At 25.7% G+C, this 22504-nt stretch overlaps 1 protein-coding gene across 2 annotated transcripts in view; it reads right to left on the reverse strand.

Moving 5' to 3' along the window:
* LOC122503703 overlaps nucleotides 1-22504 on the reverse strand; it is a 63806-nt gene that overhangs the window by 39487 nt on the left and 1815 nt on the right. For both annotated transcript variants that reach the window (XM_043614350.1, XM_043614349.1), the window contains 2 exons: nucleotides 13092-14631; nucleotides 8311-8500 (listed from right to left, as the gene is read on the reverse strand). In XM_043614350.1, the coding sequence (XP_043470285.1) occupies nucleotides 8311-8500; nucleotides 13092-14627 (1726 nt within the window). In that variant the 5' untranslated portion in view covers nucleotides 14628-14631. The remainder of the gene's footprint in view (nucleotides 1-8310; nucleotides 8501-13091; nucleotides 14632-22504) is intronic.

Below are 22504 nucleotides of genomic sequence, written 5' to 3' on the forward strand. Positions count from 1 at the left end.
AAATAAAAAAGATATTATAATGAGGAAATAATATTAAAAAGTATAAAAAACTGTTACCAACTCCAATTGAAGTTGGTACCAGTTTAACAGTTTTTTAAAAGTTATCGAAAACTCTACAAAAATATACAATGTGAAATATTTGAAAAATTTCCGTACGGAATTCTTTACGGAATTTCCGTAGAACGGTTTCCGTAGAATCGTTTCACGTCCGGGGAACTAGGTCCGTAAATCCCGTAAAAGTCCGTAAATTTATTTTCAAACACAATTTTCATAAAATTTTTCGGAAAAAATCAATTATTTAAAATGATTTTTATAAAATTCTTCGCTAGAATTCAATTATTAAAAAAAAATTACTTAAGTTCTTTATAAGAATTTAATTATTTTTGAAAATTTTAATGAAATTCGTTGCAAGAATTCAATTATTTTTAAAAATTATAATAAAATTCTTCGTATCAATTTAATTATTCAAAAAAAATTTTAATGAAATGCTCGTCAAAATTTAAATTTTGAATTTGAAAATTTTTAAATTTTCCAAAATTTTCCTCAATTCAACGATTTTCAATATCTACTATTTAATAAAATTTTCTAAAAGAATTCAATTATTTGAAAATGCTCCTACTTCAATTCTTATTCTTTTTCTCACAAAATATTTTTTTTTGTTTTTTCTTAGTATTATTTCTTATTAATTATTACCTACCAATATTTATTTTATTTAAAATGAATTTAAATTAGTTATTAAAAAATATTTGTACTTAAAATGAGATAATATTAATATTAATAATAATAATTATTATTATTATAATAATACTAATAAATAAGTAGAATCCTATTTTGAATAATAAACATTTTCACTCTCCCGATTTAAGTCAGTAGACTTTCACTGGAAATCAGTTAAAAATGATTGAAATATCAGTCATTTTTAACTGATTAGATAATTATTAAAAAAATAACTGAAATTTCCAATATGCGTCACTGATATTTTCAGGAATTTTTTAATTCGCCAATTGGTGAAGAATGACTGATTTTTAGTAACTTTTAACTGATTTACAGTGAAATTTCACTGATTCAGATTTAGAGTAATAGGTATATTTTTTGTACTAAATTTGAGATTTTTTCAAAATCTTTTATAAAATAAGTCTCAAAAAACTAATTTGAATTAGTGTCAAACTTTTTGCTTTTGAATTAGTAAATTTTACTAATAAATAGTCATTTTTATTAATTCATTAATAAAATTTACTGAATTTTTGCTTTTGAATTAGGAAATTTTACTAATAAATAATCATTTCTACTAATTTATTAGTATAATTTACTAATAAATACAGTAGAGATGTGCAAAAAGCTCGAAAAGTCGAGCCGAGCCGAGCCGAAATTTTTTCGAGCCGAGCCGAGCCCGAGCCGGCTCGATGTATCGAGTACTCGAAATTTTCGAGTACTCGAGTGACTTCGAGTACTCGAAAAATTCGAGTACTCGGGTAAATTCGAGTACTCGATTAAATTCGAGCACTCGAGTGAATTCGAGTACTCGAATTTTTCGAGTACTCGAATGGATTCGAGCTTTTGACTTACTAAAAAAACTATTAATAAGTAAAAAATTTCGAATTTTTTTGAATTACTGAATCAATATTTCTATTTGCTAAATATAATAAATGCGAAAATTCTATGAATTTTCTCTAAAACTCGAATTTACTCAGAGCTCGAAAAAATTCGAGTACTCGAATTCCCTCGAGTGCTCGAAAAATTCGAGTACTCGAATTAACTCGAGTACTCGAAACTATTCGAGCTTTTTACACAGCTCGGCTCGGCTCGAACTCGGCTCGAGCTCGAACTGATTAGGCTCGGCTCGGCTCGGCCCGAAAAATGAAAAGCTCGAAAAAGCTCGCTCGAGCCTCGAGCCTCGAGCTTTTTGCACAACTCTAAAATACAGTCATTTCTACTAAGTTATTAGTAAAATTTACTAATTCAAAAGCAAAAAGTGAGTCACTAATTCAAATTACTAAACATTTTTACCAATTCAAATTTAGATAGAGAGTAATAAGTTTATTCGGTATTGATTGTTTAATAAATATTAGATTAAAAATAATTGTTGAAAGATTTTCATTATGAAAAAATTCGTTTTTTATTCGAGAAAAGTTTTTCTTAAGTATATATATGGTATATATCTATATGGTTGATATGGGAATACCATTAAATAAATTTATATGATTTTGGACAGTTTTTAATTTAGTAAAAATTATATTTTATATATATTTTTTCCCAAAATACTTTCTAACTTGATTTATATATATAGTAGTTACTATGTATACCCAAATTTTAAATATATAAATTATTAAAAAACAGTTACAAATTTAAAAGTCAACCTACATAGAAGGCAAAATTATTTTTTTATATGTAGCCTGTCATAGTATTTTAAAAAATCAACATAAGGTTTTTATTACGACTATTTTTATTATAATTAAATAATCATATATTATAAATAAAACTGAGATTAAGGCTACGGAGTGGTACAATCAAAAAATTATATAATATAATAATAATTATTATTTATATTATTGATTTTATTTTCTATATATTTATTATTATTATTAATATTAATTATTAATATTATTAATATTATTTATGTTATTAATATTATTATTTATTCCACCTAATGAAATGTTTTGACTCTTGTCTTTGTTTGCCAATTAATTAATTAATTTAATTGACTTTTTATTGACTTGATCTTATTTTAAAAACAATAGTCTAGAATTATATTAATGTAAAAATAATTTTTTTTTCATCTCAGTTTTTTGTTGTTTAAAACCATAATAGAGAAAGCACTTTTTCTCGTTGAGTTTATAGTAATGGTAGTTATAAAAGTAAGGCAAAGCTATTTCTCATATCGCAACTTAAAACCATCATTTATCCTCTATAATGAGGGTAATAATAATTTCAAACTTTACTTCTTTCACCGTTTAAACATTAATAATAAAAAAAATGTAAAGAAAAGCTTTTACAAAATTATTAATCGTAATTGTTTTTAATAGTTTCCCACTCATTATATTTATACAAAGTAAACTAAAATAAACAGTAAGATAAAATGTTTTACGCATGACTGCAGAAAAGTTGATAGAAATTTATAGTCAAGTATTAAGTTAATTAAATTTAATATTTAATTGTAATACACTACCAATCAGTTGCTTATATATTTTGCTGACAGTTAGTTACTTTTAATTAACAAACAGACTAAAACATTCTTTAGTAAATATTTTGAAATACTCTCTAAATTTGAAGTAGTAAAAATGTTTACTAATTTAAATTAGTGACTGAATTTTTTGCTTTTGAATTAGTAAAATTTATTGATAAATTAGTAAAAATTACTATTTTTATTAGTCAAATTTACTAATTCAAAAGCAAAAAGTCAGTCAACATTTTAAAAATTTGGTATAAATTCGAAATTTGAAAATTTTGGTTACTTTCTAACGGTTACTGTTAATTGATAATTTTTTAACTGATCAGTCAGTAAAAATGGACTTAATTAATTCATTTACATCCGATTCTAAATAAATATTTAACTGGTTTAAATCATAAGAGAAAAGACTCATTGAAAATCATTCAAATTTCACTGATTCAAATTTAAATAGATATAATTATATACCCGTATATGGAACTACCTTTGTTTGAACGTTTCGGAATTTTATAATTTCCAACAGTTATGTATATGTATATGAACACTTGGTTACCTCGTTAATTTTTAACGATCAGTACTCATCATTTTTTATGTCAGAACTTTGACCAATCGATGAAATAGTCGATATATTTTTGAAGCAGACACATTTGTCTGACTTTTAATTGAAGTGGTTATTAGGTCCGGTAGTAAATCAAAAAGAGGAGTGACGACGGTGGAAAAGATGAAATTCAAGGTACATATGAATTCCGATGAAGAGAGTTAGAGACAGTTTACACCGTAAGCCTTAAATATAAGCCTCCGCGCGCATAAACGGATATTCCTCCAAGAGCATATATTTGCGCCTGCGCGAACACGTGGTCAAGGCAAACTCTTTCACAACACAGCTGCAGGCAAACACTTTGCGCAGACGCGAGTATATGCTAATGGAGGCATATCCGTTTATGCTCGCGGAGACTTATATTTAAGGCTTACAGTGTAAACTCCTTCTTAGTATAATAAGCAGTAGTATCTCAGAAACTCTCCCGTAAATCATCCTATTGTTATATTCAATAAACTAATACTCTTCAACTTCCGGTCACAATTCCCTTATATACGCAAATAATAATTACTTTTGCTTCTAAGGTTTCTATACAATGTTAATTTATATCGATAATTCAATATTTCAAATTTTAACGATTATCAGTTAAATTTGACCGATTCTCAATCACTTTTTTATGTAAACTTATAGTTATATTTAATTTTTTTTTACGTTTTTAATATTCAGAAGCTTTATTTTTATTTTACACAATAACTGATTGACAGTTGAATATTGACTGATTATGTACTAGTAGAATTTAGTGATTATCAGTAAAATTTTGCTGGATACGAGTAGAATTTGCTGATAATTTACTAATTGATATAGTAATCTACTGATTAATATAGTAAAATTTTACTAACAAAGGCAGAACTTACTAATTGCTAATATACTAAAAAATTTCACTAACTTCGAGTAGAATTTTAGTAATAATCACTAAAACTTCATTGACTATACCAATTACACTTCACTGAGAACGAGTAGAATTTACTGACAAAAGCAAAATTTACTGATTACATAGTAAAATTTTACTGACTACGATTAGAATTTAATGATTACCAGTAAAATTTCACTGATTTCCAGTTAAATTTCATTTAAACAAAATTAGCTATTTTAATAATAGAATTTTAAAATTTTCTAATTTAAATTTTTGTTGAAAACACTAAAAAATAAAATTTTGGAGAAATTACAAATAATTGCAGAAATTTAATTATTTAAAAAAAAAAAATAAAATTCAACTATATGTTCAAAATTTGAAAAAAATTCTCGTAAAAATCGCAATTATCTTTATAAATAACAAAATTCTTCGACAAAATTCAATTATTTTCATAAATGTCAAAAAAATTTGTGTCCTAATTTCAATAATTATATTCAAAAATTTTTCTAATTTCAATGATTTTCAATATTTACTATTTTAATAAAATTTCCCAAAAAGAATTTAATTATACACGGAGAGAAAATATATATTAAATTTTGTAAAAGTATTTTACAAATTGGGGAAAAAGTGCGACAAAGCGAAATTTTAGTATAAAAAATAATAAATTTTAAAAAAACTTATGTGAAATATAGTAAAGTTTTATTAGAATTTAATTAATATTCTTGATATTTGATATAATTATACTAAATTTCACGTAAGTTTTTCTAAATTTTAGTATTTTGCATTGCCCGTATAAATGTTATAAATGAATATAAAAAAATTTTGATGTAATTTTATCTCAGAAGTCCAAAAAACGGATTTTAAAAAGTTGTCCCGATGTGTGTGTGTGTGTACTAACATTACATTTGCCTCAATATCTTAGAACGAGAAAGAGCTAAAGGCCTCAATTTTTTTTTAAATTGTAGGTCTCCCCGGGGGACATAAAATGAGAGTATTTTCAGCCTGATTCATAAAGTTTAACTATATTTTTTTTGCATTTTTCATTTTGTAAAAAACCTTTTTTTGGACGTAACTTAAAAAAATGTTAGGACACTTATAAATGTTTTTCTTTAGTTTTTTAGAGTTTTTTCAGACGCATCTTTTGAGCCTTCATTGAACATTTTTCGTCTATATTAGCCGGAGATATTAAAGTTTTAAAAATCTAAATTTTCCGAAAATAACACTTTTTTAAAAATTTTGTTGAAAAATATAAAAGTAACTTTAAAAGTATCATTACTAACTTGTAGAGCATTAAAAAACGCTTCGATTGACATATTTTTGAACCTCATTCGGTCAGAAATTATCAAATTATTGGTATTTGAAAAATCAAAAATTGTGGAAAATAACATTTTTCCAACATTCTTGTTAATTAACTTATGTGTAATTATTAAACTATTATAAACATCTTATAGAGTATATAAAAACATATTTTTTGGGCCAAGATTTAATGATTTTTAACTCTTTTATAAAAATTAATTCTTATATTTCAATTATTATTATTTCTATGAGGAAGCAAAGTGTTCATGAAATGAACACCAAAATTATAAAAATGTACAACTTGGCAGCGGTTTTTATATCAAAATTTCGCTTTGTCGCACTTTTTCCCCAAATTGTAAAATACTTTTACAAAATTTAATATATATTCTTTCTCCGTGTAAAAAAAATTTAATAAAATTGAATGCAAACATTTAATTATTTTCATAAATAATAAAAATTTCACATCAGGAATTTAATTATTTTCACAAATAATAATTTTTTTTAAGGAATTCAATTATTATTTTCATAAAAAATAATTTAAAATTCTAGAAAATAATAATTGAATTAAAATGATGAAAATAATTTTGATGAAGTTACAACAACAATATTCTTATAATATAAAATAATTATTTTATCTCTCGGTCATCTTCAATTAATAGAAAACATGAAGAAATCGATCACTCCGAGTCGAAGACTCAGAGCAATCGATATCTTCTTGTTTTATAACAATTTTTTATAATTTGTTTAATTTCAAAAAGGTTTGAATTTAAAATTTTTGAATGTCTTAATTCCTGTGGAAAATCCTGTTCCAAAAATAAAGATTAAAAATAGTAATTGTGCAAATATTTTTTTTCTTTTCCTGAAACAAAATAATAATTTTGTTAAAAAAAATTGTGATTCATAAACAAAAATAATACAAAATAAATAAATTTTCTATTTCTTAATCACAGTTGTTTAACAATTTTCTAATCTTGTTTAGAAGTAAAGACTAAAAATCTGCATAATTTCAATTTGACAAAACTTTATAAATAATTAAATAATTATAGCATAATAATATATTATACAATCTATCTAAAGATAACAAAAAACAAAAGTATAAACAAAAGACAACTTCAGAGCGTGATGGACAGAAAAAGTTAATGAATTCAAATTATTACCTATAGTTAATATATAGTTAATTATAGTTAATAATTAATTGTTTCGAATTCAATGAATAAAATATAATTAAAATCGCAGTTTTAAAAATGACTGTAATTATCACCTATTTTCATTTATTGGGTACTTAAAAAATTACTAAAGATTGCAATAGTTGAAATTTCTGAAACTCTCAGTTACTTTCTAATTAGAAAATTTTAACTGATCTTTATCGAAATTTGACAATATCATTTATATTAAAATAGATAAATAATTAATCACGGTACAAAAAATGATTACTTTCTTAATTTGAATCTGTGAAACTTTCACTACATTCTTAAAATCATTGACTGACTTCTGACCAACTAAATCAGTGAAATTTGAGTAATTTGTTTTTTAAATTTAAGTAACTTTTTTTCCATACAAAAATTCCATTCGAATATATTCATAACATTTTTATGGAGTATTCTTACTCAAAGAATGTCAAAAACTGAATCAGTCACATTTGATTGATTATCAGTGATTTAGAGAGTATTCTAAACGGACATTCCAATATTTTAATATTCCTAAAATTTGAATGCAATATTCCTATGATATTCCAGTGCGATATTTTAGGAATATGGATGAAAAATATCTAATACTTCAGGAACGTGAATGGAATATTCCTAATATTCAAGTTAAAAATGAATGGAATATTCCTAATATTCGAGTCGAAAATGAATGGAATATTCCTAATATTCGAGTCAAATAGGAATGGAAAATTCCTAATATTTCGCAGTTAAATATTTCAGGAATATCAATGGAATATTTCTATAATATTCCAGTGCAATATTTCAGGAATATGAATGACAAATTTCTAATATTCCATTTGAAAGTTTCAGGAATATGAATAAAATATTCATAATATTCCAGTCGAATATGGATGGAATGTGAATGGAGTATTCCTAATATTTCAGTGGAATATTTCAGGAAGGCAAATGGAATATTATAAGGAGGGGGGATACTAAACTTTTTAAAAGAGGTGGGGGGAGGTTAATAATTTGGTACACAATTTTTATAGAATTTATAATTTGTGATAATTTTTGCTATATTTTATATCGTAGGAATGATTCACTGATTGAAATTTCGAGTTTAGATGAGAGAAAAAATTTACGAATTGATTTTAATGTTCTTTTGCCTCTGATGGGAAGTTTGGGGCAGAAATAAAAAAGAAGATGAAGAAAATCATTATCGTGATCAAATGATGTAAAAAAAATGACTTACATGGATCGGATGTCACAGTTTCGAATCGTCTGGCAGGTCGTGGGGGTGGTCTCGGCGGTAGGGCTGGGGGCTGATGCGTTCTTAGTGTCACTTCGCCACCCCCAATATTCTCACCCTCCGGTTCTTTCTTGCTGCTACTCCCTTGCTGTATCATATGACACTGGCACTTACTCTTAGAGGGCGTCGATACCTGAGGGCCAAAGAGATCTTGTTTCTTAAACATTCTTTTCCAATTTTTTGCCTTCTAAGATTTACTACTACCAACACTCACGCATATTCTTTTTCAAACTTTTAACAATTCTTTTGACTTGTAAATCAGGTGTGTTTCAAGTTTTTTCTTTTTTTCTCTTTAATTTTTCTTTTTTTCTTTTTGCCCTTTTTATAAAGTTGCTTTTTTACAATAAATAGAAACAATTTTTTAAAGTTTATTATTAAAATGGAAAGGAATTTATTTGACTCAAATAAACGATTACTTGTTTATTATTGAATAGATATTTACTTGAATTGTTGATACAAATAAATATTATTTATTTGATAATACACTGAGAACAAATTTTTTTAATCTAAAAATAAGTAGGCAACCAAAAAAATATGTTTGAATTAAACATATTTATTTATAATTGAATTAAACGTCATTTTCATTGAAGCAAATTTATTATGTGTTGAAACAAAATTATTATGTTTAATTCAAAAATAATTTTTGGTTGACTGTATAACAAAAGTAATTATGTTTGATTCAAACATATTATGTACTTTCTCTGTGTAGACAAGTATATTTGAATATTTGAATCAAATAAATTTTTTTAGTGTATTTTTGAATTTAAAAAGTGGTTTAAATATTAATTACATTTTGGTGAAAGAGAAAAGAAAAATTTTATTTTCTATATTTAAAAAATTTTAAAGTTAGTGAAAAATCATCCACTAATTTACATTTGTAAGAATATTTACTAATTATTTATTAGTAAAATATTACTATTTTATTTAGTAGTTGCAATGTTTTATTTTATTAAAGTTTTGGTGAAAAATGTTTAAAAATTAGTCAAAATTCTTATTATTGTAAATTAATAGCAATATTGACTAATTTTTAGCAAAAAAATTACTATTTTATTTAATAATTATAATCTTTTTAATAAATTTTAGTGAAAAGTGACCAACAATTAGTAAATATTGCTAATCATTTTATTAAGTTTTTACTCAAACTATTAGGAAATATTTAGAAATACTCTCTAAATCTGAATTACTAATAAATTTGTATAAATTACTATTTATTAATAAAATTTACTAATTTAAAAGTTAAAAAAAATTCAAAAGAATTAGTGAATTTTACTAACAAATTAGTAGAAATTACTATTTATTAGTAAAATTTACTAATTCAAATTTAAAGAAATAAATAAAAAATGTTTAAATTCTATACTAAGAATTAGACAAAATTTTTATTATTCACAATCAGTGGAAAACTTTTTACTAATTCATAGGGGAGAGGTACGCACGTTGAGACGGGTTCTGTTTTTCAGTTATAATTTTTAAAAAACAAAATTTAGCGAAAAATTCGAAATGCTTTCTTAAAAGTATTGTCCAGGGCTACAACATTGCCAAAGAAAGTTATTTTTTTTTGGACAAAATTGAAAAATTTATAGATGATTTTTTAAACATTTTATTTTTGACCAAAAAAAAAGTGGTACGCACGTTGAGACACCCATAGTAATTTATTTTAAATTGAAACAAAATGAATAATTACGTCAGATTCTAATTGTTTGTTGTTTATTTACTTATTTTGATGGTCTTAGCTCAAAGAAAAAAAGTTTAAACAATAAAAATTAACTTAAAAAAATAATCAAAAAATAAAATTTTATTTTGCACAAAAATAATTAATCGAAATTTTTATATTTGCAATTTTTACAGGTGAAGAACATGTAAAACGCTTAAAAATTGTGGATTCAAAATCAATTTTAATGGCAGTACTATTTTCACACCGTGAGCGTTTTAACCTGCGTACCACAGTGTGTCTCAACGTGCAGACCTTGCCGTTATTTTTTTAAAGCTTTGAAATTATTTGTAGATGTTAACGTATGTCTAAATTTTCGTCGGAACTTTAAAGTAGAACCAAAATTGATATGTAAATGTTATCCGCAATTTTTTCTGCCGCTAAAAAATACAGTAAATACACTAAACAGAAATTCTGAAAAACACTTTTTTTAACTAAAAAATTGGTTCGCTCTAGTTCTACCGAAAAAACAGGAGTTATTGCGCTTTTATTGAATAAAAAGTTTGGTATTAATGATACGACAAATGCCAATAAAATTTTTGGTATTATCAGTTACACGGGTTATAATATCTTAGTGTCTCAACGTGCGTACCTCTCCCCTATATATTGTGCGGCAAAAAGATTTTATTCATTTTAATGTTCAGAACTTATGGATAATAATAATTACTCTACTCTCATTAAAATATTTATAATAATTGTGTCAATATAATTATTATAGATGTAAATGAAAATTTTTTTAATTTGCTTATAAAATTAAAAGAACGAGTGGGAAATGCAGTGAAATTTCATTTTGTTATAAATATTCATGGTCCATTGAAATCAATGAAAATGAATTAAATATCTTTTTGAAAATTCAGTTTGTCGCTGAATGAGAATTATGAAAATCCCTTGAAACGCTTTTTATCACTGTTAATAATTAAAATGAAGAGAAATATATCCCATTTTTTTTGCGAAGCATGTGAGGAGAAAAAAATTCTCCTTGAATATTCCGCAAGGCATTAAATATAAATATTTTTGAAATTTATACATTTTTAAATATTTTTAATATTTCGATCGAATTAATGTGATGATTATTTTAATCCATTCTGGTGTTATTTTAACACCTCACGATTTACTGTGAACCAAATATTTAACAAATATTGCTTATTGACAAAAAAATGTAATTTTTATTCAAATGCAAATTGTAATTGTTTAAATTGTTGAAAATAAAATGCTTCATCCTTCTAATAGTACTCTCGATTAAAGTTTTAAATTCAAAAAATAAAAAACTTATCAGAAAATTAATATATCTTATTAAATATAAAGACTGTTAATTAAACAGAAGGTAGTCATTTATTTTGTCAATACGTTCGGTTAAATTGTTTTTTTAGAAAAATAAAAGTAGCTGTTTTTTTGTTGCTTCTATTATAAAATTAATTTTTTATTATCATTACTAAAAAACCAAACTCCAGAAAAAATGTGATCTAAGTCAAAAAAATCAAATTTAAAACAAAAACAATCATGATTTTTAACCAGGGTTCTAACTAGGTCTGAAAATCCCGTAAAGGTCCGTAAATTTGGTTGAAATTTGTAAAAGTCAGTTTTTTGGAAAAAACACACGTAAAATCCGTAATTTGTTTCAATTATTTTCAAAAATAATAAAATTCTTCGTAGAAATTCAATTATGTTTAAAAAATTTTTTTAAATTCTCGTCAAAATTTCAATTATGTTTCTAAATAATAAAATTCTTCTCCAAAATTTAATTATTTTCAAATATTTTAATAAAATTCTTGGAAAATTTTAATTATTTTTAAAAATAATGAAACTCATCGCATAATTTCAATTGTTTTTAATACAATTTTAATCAAATTTTAACTAACAATTCTGTGGAATTAATTTTTTTTAAAAAGTTTAATTATTGAATTGGAGTTTTTATTTTCCAATATATATTTAATTAAAGAATTCCTGAATAATAAAAATTTCGTAAAATTGAATTGTACACAAGTGAGAATTACAAATTTTCAAAGAATTTTTTCAAATAATTGATTTTAAGCAGAATTTTAGTTCAAAATTTTAGAAAATAATAAATGAATTGAAATTATGAAAGTAATTTTGAGAAAGTTATTGAATTTCAAAAAGGTTTGAATATGAAATTTTTAAAAATGTGAATTACTATTAGAAACTAATAATGATTAAATATTTATTTAAAAACGACGTTATTGGTGTTTTCGAATAATTTTGCAATTAAAGAAATTCGTAAATAAATATAATAGAACATTCTTTTGAGTACGTAATAATTTTTTAGAATATTCAAATCAGAATATTCTTTAGGAACACGGAAAACGTAGAAAAATTTAATTTATAGTTTTCAGTAAAATGTTCTCTTATTTAACTCGGACTGGTTATATTTTTGTCAGCAATTGGTCCGTAATTTTTCATTTTTGGTCTGTAAAGTCCGTACTTTTAAATACTCTCACTGATTCGAGCCCTACTGACATTAAAATAAACAATTAGCAAAAGAAAACATTTTCGTCGAATAAACGTTGTTATGGTATCTTCAGTTTCATATTACCAGGCAGGTTTTTTTTAATACAGAATTGTGAATTATGAAATCTTTTACAGATTTTCCAGAGGTCAAATTTCAGAATATTCCAATGAAATTGTGACTTCTAATCTTAATGCCACTGGTAACGGAATGCAAAAATGCGATTTTATTTCCATCCCCATTAGACTATGTTAGGGGCCGTTCAAAAAATACGTAACGCTATTTTTCGGAAATTTGGACCCCCCCCTCCCCCATGTAACGCAATGTTACCTCCCCCAAGAAGCGTTACGTATTTTTTGAACGGCCCCTTAGTGTCCCATTTAGTTTCAATTTTCCGAAAATACATCTATTGATATAGTTTTTGATTTTTAAAAATTCTTGGACTGGGAAATAGAGTATAGAATACTAATAAACAGAGGATATAAATTATTAAATTAGCAGCAGCAGTAGTATAGTAGTAGTAGTAGTTTTTTTGCAATTAACATTACTCACCTGAATACTATTAATTCCCATGAGAGTCGAGTGCTTGGGATCATTCTGCGAATGCGAATATCCATGTGCATGCACATGAGAGAGTCGTCTGTTATGATGGTCCAAACTCGAGGGTGTTCTCTCCCTTGGCCTCGTGTCCGGTAACGTTGAGTGGAGCGCGTGAACCGCCTGTAGGTGATGATGATGATGATGATTACTATTATGATGATGATGCTGATGATGATCGTGAATATGGTCCAGTCGACTATGAGTTCGTGTGTTTGCATTTGAAGATGAAGATTCACATGAAATGCCGGAACTCACGTGGTGATGATTTGTAGTCGAATTCCCGGTAAGACTGCCCGAGGAACTTCTATGATGATGACTGATGAGTGGAGTTGTCGATAAACTGCTATTGATATTCACAACATGACGATGCTGTACAGTCGGGGAACTTCCATGATTTATTAAACTTGAATTCGAGGAATTTCCACTTGTGCCATGATGATGGTGATGATGATGTTGTTGCTGTTGGTGATGATGTTGTTGTTGGTGGTCAACAAAATTCGTGTGATAATGATTATTACTGTGGTAACTGACCCTACCGGGAATCATTCCACGATGGTGTACACCGGGTTCAAGTAGTGACAAACTATTGTTTGACGGCGATTCAGGATGATGGTAGATATTCTCCCGGTTCATTGGACTTGGACTCGGGGTCGTGACCAGGGAACCAGAAGTTCCATAACCGTAACTTGTCGTTCCGCAAGAGTGACCCGGATGGTGGGAGAAATTAGACAACTTACGATGTTGTCGCTGATGCTGAAAATCGCCACCATCTGAACTTGAGACTCGATTGTAGTTGTCATGATTGCAGGGGGATTGCTCGTGTTGGTAGAGGAGATGACTGTGTACACTCGGTTCGTGATGGTGCTGATAGAGAACTTGCATTTTAATTTTCTCCTTTGTGGAATTAAGATCATCGTTGTCGTCATCGTCGTCGCCGTCATTATCGTCGTTATCTTCGTCGTCGACATCGTTTTCTAAATCGTTTAGTGACATTTCGTGAAGGTCGGACGAATTGGAGTCGAGAAGTGAACCGGGACTGCTGGACAATTGACGGTGTTGATTGTTGTCGGTTGTTGGGAATTTCGAGGTCTCCTGAAGATGACGAGGGAGATTTCGTGGACTGGAGGAAATTGCGCGTCCATATCTCGCAAACATGTCTTTTTGTACTTCAATAGGTCTTGGTGATGATGTCAAACTTGTCTCATCGAGATTGTCACCATTTCTTTGATTGTCTTGACGAATTTGTTGATTGTCCTGTATTGTGGGCGAACTGTCGCGATGTCTAATTGGCTCGAACATGTTTTGCAGATTCTCCAAACCTCGAGGAAGATCTTGTATTTTTGATATTCTCTTGCTGCCCAGATTCCTCTCTGTTCTACTCTCACGTTGACGGATTGAGTCGACGTTCACTATCGCCGAACATTGACAGGCAAGTTGTGAACCTTCGCATGCATTCTGCTCGTTCGACATCTCTTGATGCTGTGACATTGTTCTGAAACAAAAATTCAAAAATTGGTTTTTGTTTTTCTTGACAATTCTCTGTTTATGCAAAATTTTTAAATTTTATAATTATGCTACAGTTATGTTACAACTTAAACTATTGTAAACAAGTTAAATCAATCCGAATCCGGATGAGACAAAAATTAAAGATTTATGTTTGTGTATCTGGATCTAATGTGGATTCATGAGTTTAAAAATAAAAATTGTTATTTATTTCTGATCAGTAAATATGCTATTGTTTTCAATAACTTAGTCGACAAGGTTGGCGACACGTTCGTAGAGGGGGGGGGGGGCAATAAAAACAGATATGGATATAGGGTCCATTAATAGTGGATGACAGTTTTGGTTCAAGCTGTCAGCAGTGAAATGCGAAGTGTGTTGCTGCTTGCTCAGTAATTCTCACGCCGGGGAGTAATGAACCCTGCATTTATGATGTAATCTATTCTCAGATAGGCCAATCGAGTTATGCAAAACCGTTTCTCATTCTCCATATACATATAGAGTATATAGTTTATATCTAGAGATCCTTTCTCCTCCAACAAGTTATTAATTAACCCCAAAAAATATATTTTAAACAGGTCATCAATATAATCGATATTTCAATCGAAATTATTAATTCTTGTCGAAGTGGAGAATATGGTTGATTACTGTTTTTTTTTAATTATGACTTTTCTTATAAATTAACGTGTATACCGTTGCTTGTAATTATTCTTTAGGTTCAAGAGGAAGAAAGCTATTTTGGGAATTGGAAAAGCTATTTTGAAAATTAGGTTTCACTATTGGAAATTATCATTGATTATCCGTTGAATGTATAACTGTTTGGTATTTATTTTTAAATGGTTCCACTAAAATGTAGTTTGGATTGTTTTCAATAATTTGCGGTTGATTACTGGTTTGCCAATGAGAATGGTAGTTGAATATTATTACTTCGAATAACTGTTGTTTTATTTAATTACTACATTTATTGAATAATATTTACAATTGTTTAAGTGTCGAACAATCGTAATTAGGACCCATTGGTATATAAATTCACCTTTATTAATATGTAAAAATTTTGTTACTAAATTCAACTTTATTAATCAAAATTAATCCATGTAATCTAATCAAATTTCCCTTGATTCAAATTTCAAACTATTAAAATTCTATTGTATTAATAAAAGTATTGTCAAAAAATTACAATCGAAACATGTCTTTTGATTTAAATCATAACAGCCCTGAATAGTGGTAACAAAAATTTAGTTTAAATAAAATTTGTCTCTGGGTGTATGATAATCCAAACAATGGTCTTTCTAAGTAATTAAAATTTCCAAAAGAAATTCGGTTATTTGTATGACAACATTCACTGATTTTGCCTCAATACTGGTTGTTAGTGTAGCTCAAACAATGGAAGTTCTGAAAAATCTGTTACTTTTTTGCCCCCTTTAGAAAAGATTTCCTAACAAGGAACACGTTTGTTTCGAAGAAGACACAAATTTATAGAAAGAAAAAGAAAAATATTAGTCAAAGTATATTTAAAGTACACTCGAATTCAGAGTGTGCGGTTTTCAATGGAATTTCCGAGGCACGGTTTTGTAACCGTACCTTCTTTTTTTCTTCTGCTTCTTCTTTGAAAAGAAAAGTTTCGCATCTGCTGTCATCGGTCAAGTAAGTTAAGGGGGATAATAATAATAAACCGAAAATTTTCTTTATTCGATTCCACTATGTATACGCATATAAATGTACCAGCGAAGTTTCGTCCCTCGAAGTGAAAATATGACTCCCAACAGAGAAGTATGTCCTCTTTATTCATGTCAAACAGTAGGTGAGACATGAGATTTCAAATATAATGCGATATTTATTATTATATATATAGTACTTCCGTTCCTTTTTTCAGTTCGAAGGGAAAAGTATAAAAGTAAAAAAAGGAAAAAATTTCAAGTATATAATGAAATTAAATTTTATAGGAGAAAAAAAAAAGATAGGGATAGTACAATATTAATTTTTGTTTGGGGTGACATCAGTTTAGGTGAATGCATTGTAGCAGAAAAAGAAAGAAAGAGAAGAAACATTTTTTTTCACGCCGAACATATTTTACTATCGGATTTAAAATTTTTATTTCCTTCTTTATGTCCATTTATAGATAAGGGAGAAATATATACTTGAAACGATTTTAAATTTACAACTTTTTTGTATTGTGTTTGATTTTTATATCTTTTGTATCTATTTATTGCATCTTTGTTATAAAGCTTTACAATACAGTGTCTATTCAATTTTCATTACTATATTGTTAAACTATCAATACATTTTTAGTTTTTCTATTTTCTTTTTTAATATATTGTAGTAATAAAGTTTTTCCGCATTTCGTCTAAGTGCATTTAAAATTTTCAACCGTTTAATTATGCAAAACATACTAAATTAGAAGATAATACCATCTTTCCTCTATGAGGAAGCAATATTAAAAAATGATCTTTCATTTATTAGCGAAAAGAATTTCTTAATTTTTTCTTTTCTTATAATAAGAAGAATAAATATTTATGTCGATAAATATTTGAACTATCGAATGAACAAAATTAATTTATTTCTTTCTCAAATTTAAATTTTATTAGCATAATATTGAGTCACCTATTTCAGAAAATAAATTATAAAGTTTAAAAATGTTTAATTTAATGGTTCAAAATTTTTAAACGTTATTATAAGCAGAGTTATAAAACAAAAATGCTCTTTTGTACAATAAATAATATAAAGTACAAAAATTGCTACGAGAAAAATTGAGAAAAAAAATTTCTAGAATAAATAGTAGATTCTTCTTTTTTCCATCAAGGAATATTATATAATTATTTCCCTTATGATTCTAAAGCAATTTTTCTAGAATTACAAAAGAAACAATAAAATGAATAGAAGAAAAAGAAATAAAAACTGGAACTCGATGTGTATAAACTATGACAAGCATTAGGTTTATATAGGAAATGATATGTGCAACGATCAAATAATCCATAATTGCATATAGAATTTATGATTTAATAATTCACTCTAAGGTAAACGTTACCAATTTTCAGTAATAAATAATCTCTCGTCCTCGAAGTTTAATTCCCAGCTGACATCATAAACCAGTATTTGAATATATCGCAGCTTCGCATCCTCCCTGCATTTTAATTATAATCAGCACATTTAATTTATTTGAGTGAATTGAAATTTTGATTATATAACCCATACGATTAATTGACGTGAACTCATGGAATTGATTATTATCTATATATATCTGCTTTCGCATATCTATATATACATGTAATTATTACAATATTTTCTTTTTTATTCTATCATTATTATTTCTAAATACAAGATTCTTATCTTCCTTTAAACACATGTCATTATTGAAACAAAATCTAAGCTATTCGATTTATTTCAATACTCCGATGAGAGTGAGAGATGAGAGAGAAACGGTGCTTTTATACACTCGACTTGATACGTCCGGACAAAATCGCCATTCTTCGAAGGTCAATGTTCGGTTTCAAGATTTTTTTTTCACTCTAGCGACCAGTTTTTATTTCAGTTAATTATTAATTTAGAAATGAAATATCCTGCTATAATTATTAATAAATTATTGATTTCTGGTTGTGAATATAAAATTAAATAATCAAAGTTCGCGAGAGTAGTTTTTCTTCTTTTATTGGTTTGGGCAAAATTTAATTTTTTGCAAGAAAAAACTCGAATGGGACTAAATTATATTGTTGAAAATTACCATTGTTGAAAACTATCATTGTTTTAAAATTGTCATTTGTTATTGTACAACGAGATTGTATTTTTTATTATTTATTTTAATTAATTTGAGCTATTAATAAATTAATATTAGAAAAAAGGTAATTATGGGATTATTTTGTTTATAAGGCTAATAATGTCATATTTTGATTTATTTTGTTTCTAATTTTCAATAAATAAAATAATAATAATAATAATAATATAATTTAAATAATAAACAAATAATTTATAACGAATCACCAATAGTGCAAAAAGGAAAAAAAATTGCAATTTTATTTGTTTATTATTTTATAACTCTCAATAAATATATAAATAAGTTGTTCAATATGTATTTATTATTTTAATTTAATTTAATTAATTAGTGAATAATTGAATTTTTTAAAAATTTTAAACCTGAAATTATTGACAAATTAAATTCTTTCGAGAAATTTGATTAAAATTCTACTGAAAATTATTGAAATTTTGTGAAGCATTTTATTATAATTATGATGAGAATAATTATTGCATCGTTTCGAAGAATTTTATTAAAATTTTTGAAAATAATACTAATAAATTATGTTAATTTGTAAATTTATTTAAATCTTTAATATGAAATTATTTAAAAATTAAAACATGAATTTTTTCTAGAAATTTGATTAAAATTCTATCGAAAATAATGTAATTCTTCCAAAGAATTTTTTTACAATTTTTTACAATAATTGAATTTTTTTTTTAAGAATTTTTTTAAAAAATGTTCAAATTAATACCTACTAATTAATCAGTTAATTTGTCAATTTCTTTTAAATTTTGAAAATAAAATTATTGAAAAATTGAATTTTTTCGAGAAATTTTTTGAAAATTCTATGGAAAATAATTGAATTCTCATACGAAGAATATTATTAAGATTTTTGAAAATAGTACCTAAATAATAACAATTAATTAGTTAATTACTTAATAAGTGAATTTTTTTTTATTTTGCAACTAAAATTATTTGAAGAATTGAATAATACATATACTTTGTTACTAGTAATAATTAATATAACGAGAAAAGTAAAGTACATACATTTAGCAAAATTTTGGTTTATTTTTACTACTTTCAATAAAGAAATAAATAAACTATTTTATACATTTGTAATTTATTATTTAAAATTTATATTTAGTTAACATTTTCTTGCGCAATATTAAAAAATACAGAAATACAAATATCAAAATCAATAAAAATTTCTTATTATTATTGATTAATGTTTTAACTAAATACTATTTAATTTATCTATTTATTTAATATAAATTATTATTATTATATTAATTTAATAATTAATAATAATAATGAATTATTAATACAAAAGTATTATTGTTTAATATGTAATTTTTGCTTAACCCTTTAACAATTTAACGATAACAATCGTCTGTACTTTTAAAAAGTGAAAGTTTAGAAAATGAGAAACAAATTTTGCAGGTACAAAAGATGAGGGAAAAAATCAATAATCGAAGTTAAAAGGTTTTTTAATTATTTCAATAATTAGTTTTTCATTATTTTGTCAATTAGTCAAAAAAAGAATGGGCTATTTGTGGGGCTCAAAGAAAAAGTGGTATAAAATAACAGTGCGAGCAAAAGTGAGTTAACTTTTCTGACGGGTAAGAATGGGCCAGATGAAAGAAAATCCCTGGTCAAAGGATAATTGTAATTTTCACAAATTTTTTTCTAACTTTTTTTTCAATTTTTTAATTTTTACGGGCAAAAAAGTCAAGTTTTCCGGGCGGCGATTTTTCTGAAATTATTTTTACTTATTAGTGGAGTATGTAGAAACAATAAACAAAAAGAAAATCGCTGGTCAAAGGATAACTGCAATTTTAATAAAGTTTTTTGTAATTTTTTTTCGATTTTTTAAATATTAAGGGTTGAAAATGACAACTTTCCCCTATCGACTTGCGGGTCAAAATTTTTTTGTATTGATTGGGCATCGAGTGAATGAATTTTATGCAATAAAATTTATGGTCTCGTTATTAGTTTTTAAATAACAATTTTTTCCTATTTTTTTTTATTTTTTTAAATTTAGGGGTTGATTTAACAACTTTCCCCTATCGATAATAGGACGAAACTTATTAGGTATTTATTGGGTACCTACTTGAGTAGGAAAATGCAAAAAAATTGATGGTCTGCTGAAAAAAAATTTTCGATTCTTGTCTGATTGTAAAGTAATTGAATTTAAATTTAAATACCTAAAACTTGAAATAATTATATTATTCTTAAATTAAAATTTTAAAAAATTGAATTTGTTAATTAATTTTGAAATAATATCATTATAAGTATTAAAGTGGTAATAATATAAAATATATGGGAAGAGTGAAACAGGCAAAAATGAATCTTAAAATGAGTGCGGGCAAAAACGGAATATATCTGTATCCCTTTCTTGCGCGCAGTGAAATCTTATCCCGCTTTTGCTCGCAGCCAAAAGTAATTCGTTTTTCCTCGTAGCGTAACATTTGTTTCTTTCTTCCGCGCTTACGAAAACTTGACTCACTTTTGCTTGCACTGTTATTTTATACCACTTTTACTTTGAGCCCCTCATTTATACTATTATGCTGTGGCTGTATTTAATAATGATGATCAACAAATTCCTGAACGTGCAAATTCACGAAATCTTTTGTCGAGATCTAAATATTAATTAAAAATTACCAACTGCAATAGAAAGAAAAAAATTTATATTTTAGAAAATTTATAAATTCTTTTCTTTCACATGGTAAAATTATAATTTTTAATTAGGTACTTTCAGTTATTTATATTTACATATTATTTTAGTTCACACATATAAAAATTATTAATGATCTATATAGTATAATTTATATATATATATATTACTTTTAATTTCTTATATATTTATATGTAATATATATTTAATTATAATAAAAAATTTTTTGTAAATTCAAATATAATTAAAAAATCATAATAATTATAATAAAATTCAAATGAAGAATCTTTCTTCGTTAATGTGAAGAAGAAAAAAAATGATGACTATTTGAGTTTGAAGGAGAATATTTTTAATCTTTAGAGAGTATTTGAATAATAATGAAATTTTTTTTCGATCAAAATTGAGATTTAAAAAATAATTTGATTTTTATTTTCGAATTTATACAATGAAATATTGAATGCAGATTTAATTTAATTTTACGATATATTCCGTTGAAAGTATTATATATTATTTCCTTTTAATCGCCGTGGGTGGTTTAATCTTATCACTTTTAAGAGTTGAATCTTTTGGATGTAAAAGCTATCTTTAGGGAGTTGAAATTGATGACTGTAATTGGACAAACTTCAGTACAAGTTACGCCTGAAATAAATCACTTTTTGCATTTTCTTTTTTGCACGAAACAATGGACGTAATGGTCGATAATAAACGAGTAATGTAGTTTGTTGTATATGCATTCATTTTAATGCGGTGAAAATATACACGTAAAGTATGTTATCAAAGAGACATGATAGCGAGTAATGAAATTTTTTTCTACATAGGAAACACAAATAGATAATTAACAAAAAATTTGTTTATATAAAAAAATTTTTTTTAATTTTTCTAGATTAGAGAAGTATTTTTTTTTATCTTTTTTGTTTATGAATATTTCAGATTATAGAAAAATGGAAAAATTACTGAATTATTGTTCTGAATACTTTTTGTATTTTATTACAAAATGTTTTTTTGAAAATTAAAACATTTATTCCTAACCAAGTAAATATTCAATTTATTTAAAATGTTCACTTTGTAAGAGTATTTTATGAAAATATTTAAACAAAATAATGTCCTTCATGTCAACATTAAAAAACGTACAAAATTATTATAATTTGAATTAAATATTTTGAATTATATTATTATTATTTTAAAAAAAAATTATTAAAATTAAAGATTATTATTATGATAATATGTTAATATTCGTTTTTATTGTGTGCATAAGAAAAATATATTTCTAACCTCCCCCCCCTCTTATTCTTTTCAAATTTCTAAAAATTAATTTTTTTCAAATTAAATTAAATTTTTTATTTAAGAATTAAGTTTTTTGTTAAATTTTCGAAAAATGTATTAATTTTTATTAATGTTTATGTCATTTCTTCAGGGGGAGCCGGAGAAATTCCGGGGGGGGGGCTGTGCCTCCCTGGCTCC

Source organism: Leptopilina heterotoma, unplaced genomic scaffold (genome assembly GCF_015476425.1).
Source record: "Leptopilina heterotoma isolate Lh14 unplaced genomic scaffold, ASM1547642v1 Lhet_27, whole genome shotgun sequence".
NCBI lineage: Eukaryota > Metazoa > Arthropoda > Insecta > Hymenoptera > Figitidae > Leptopilina > Leptopilina heterotoma.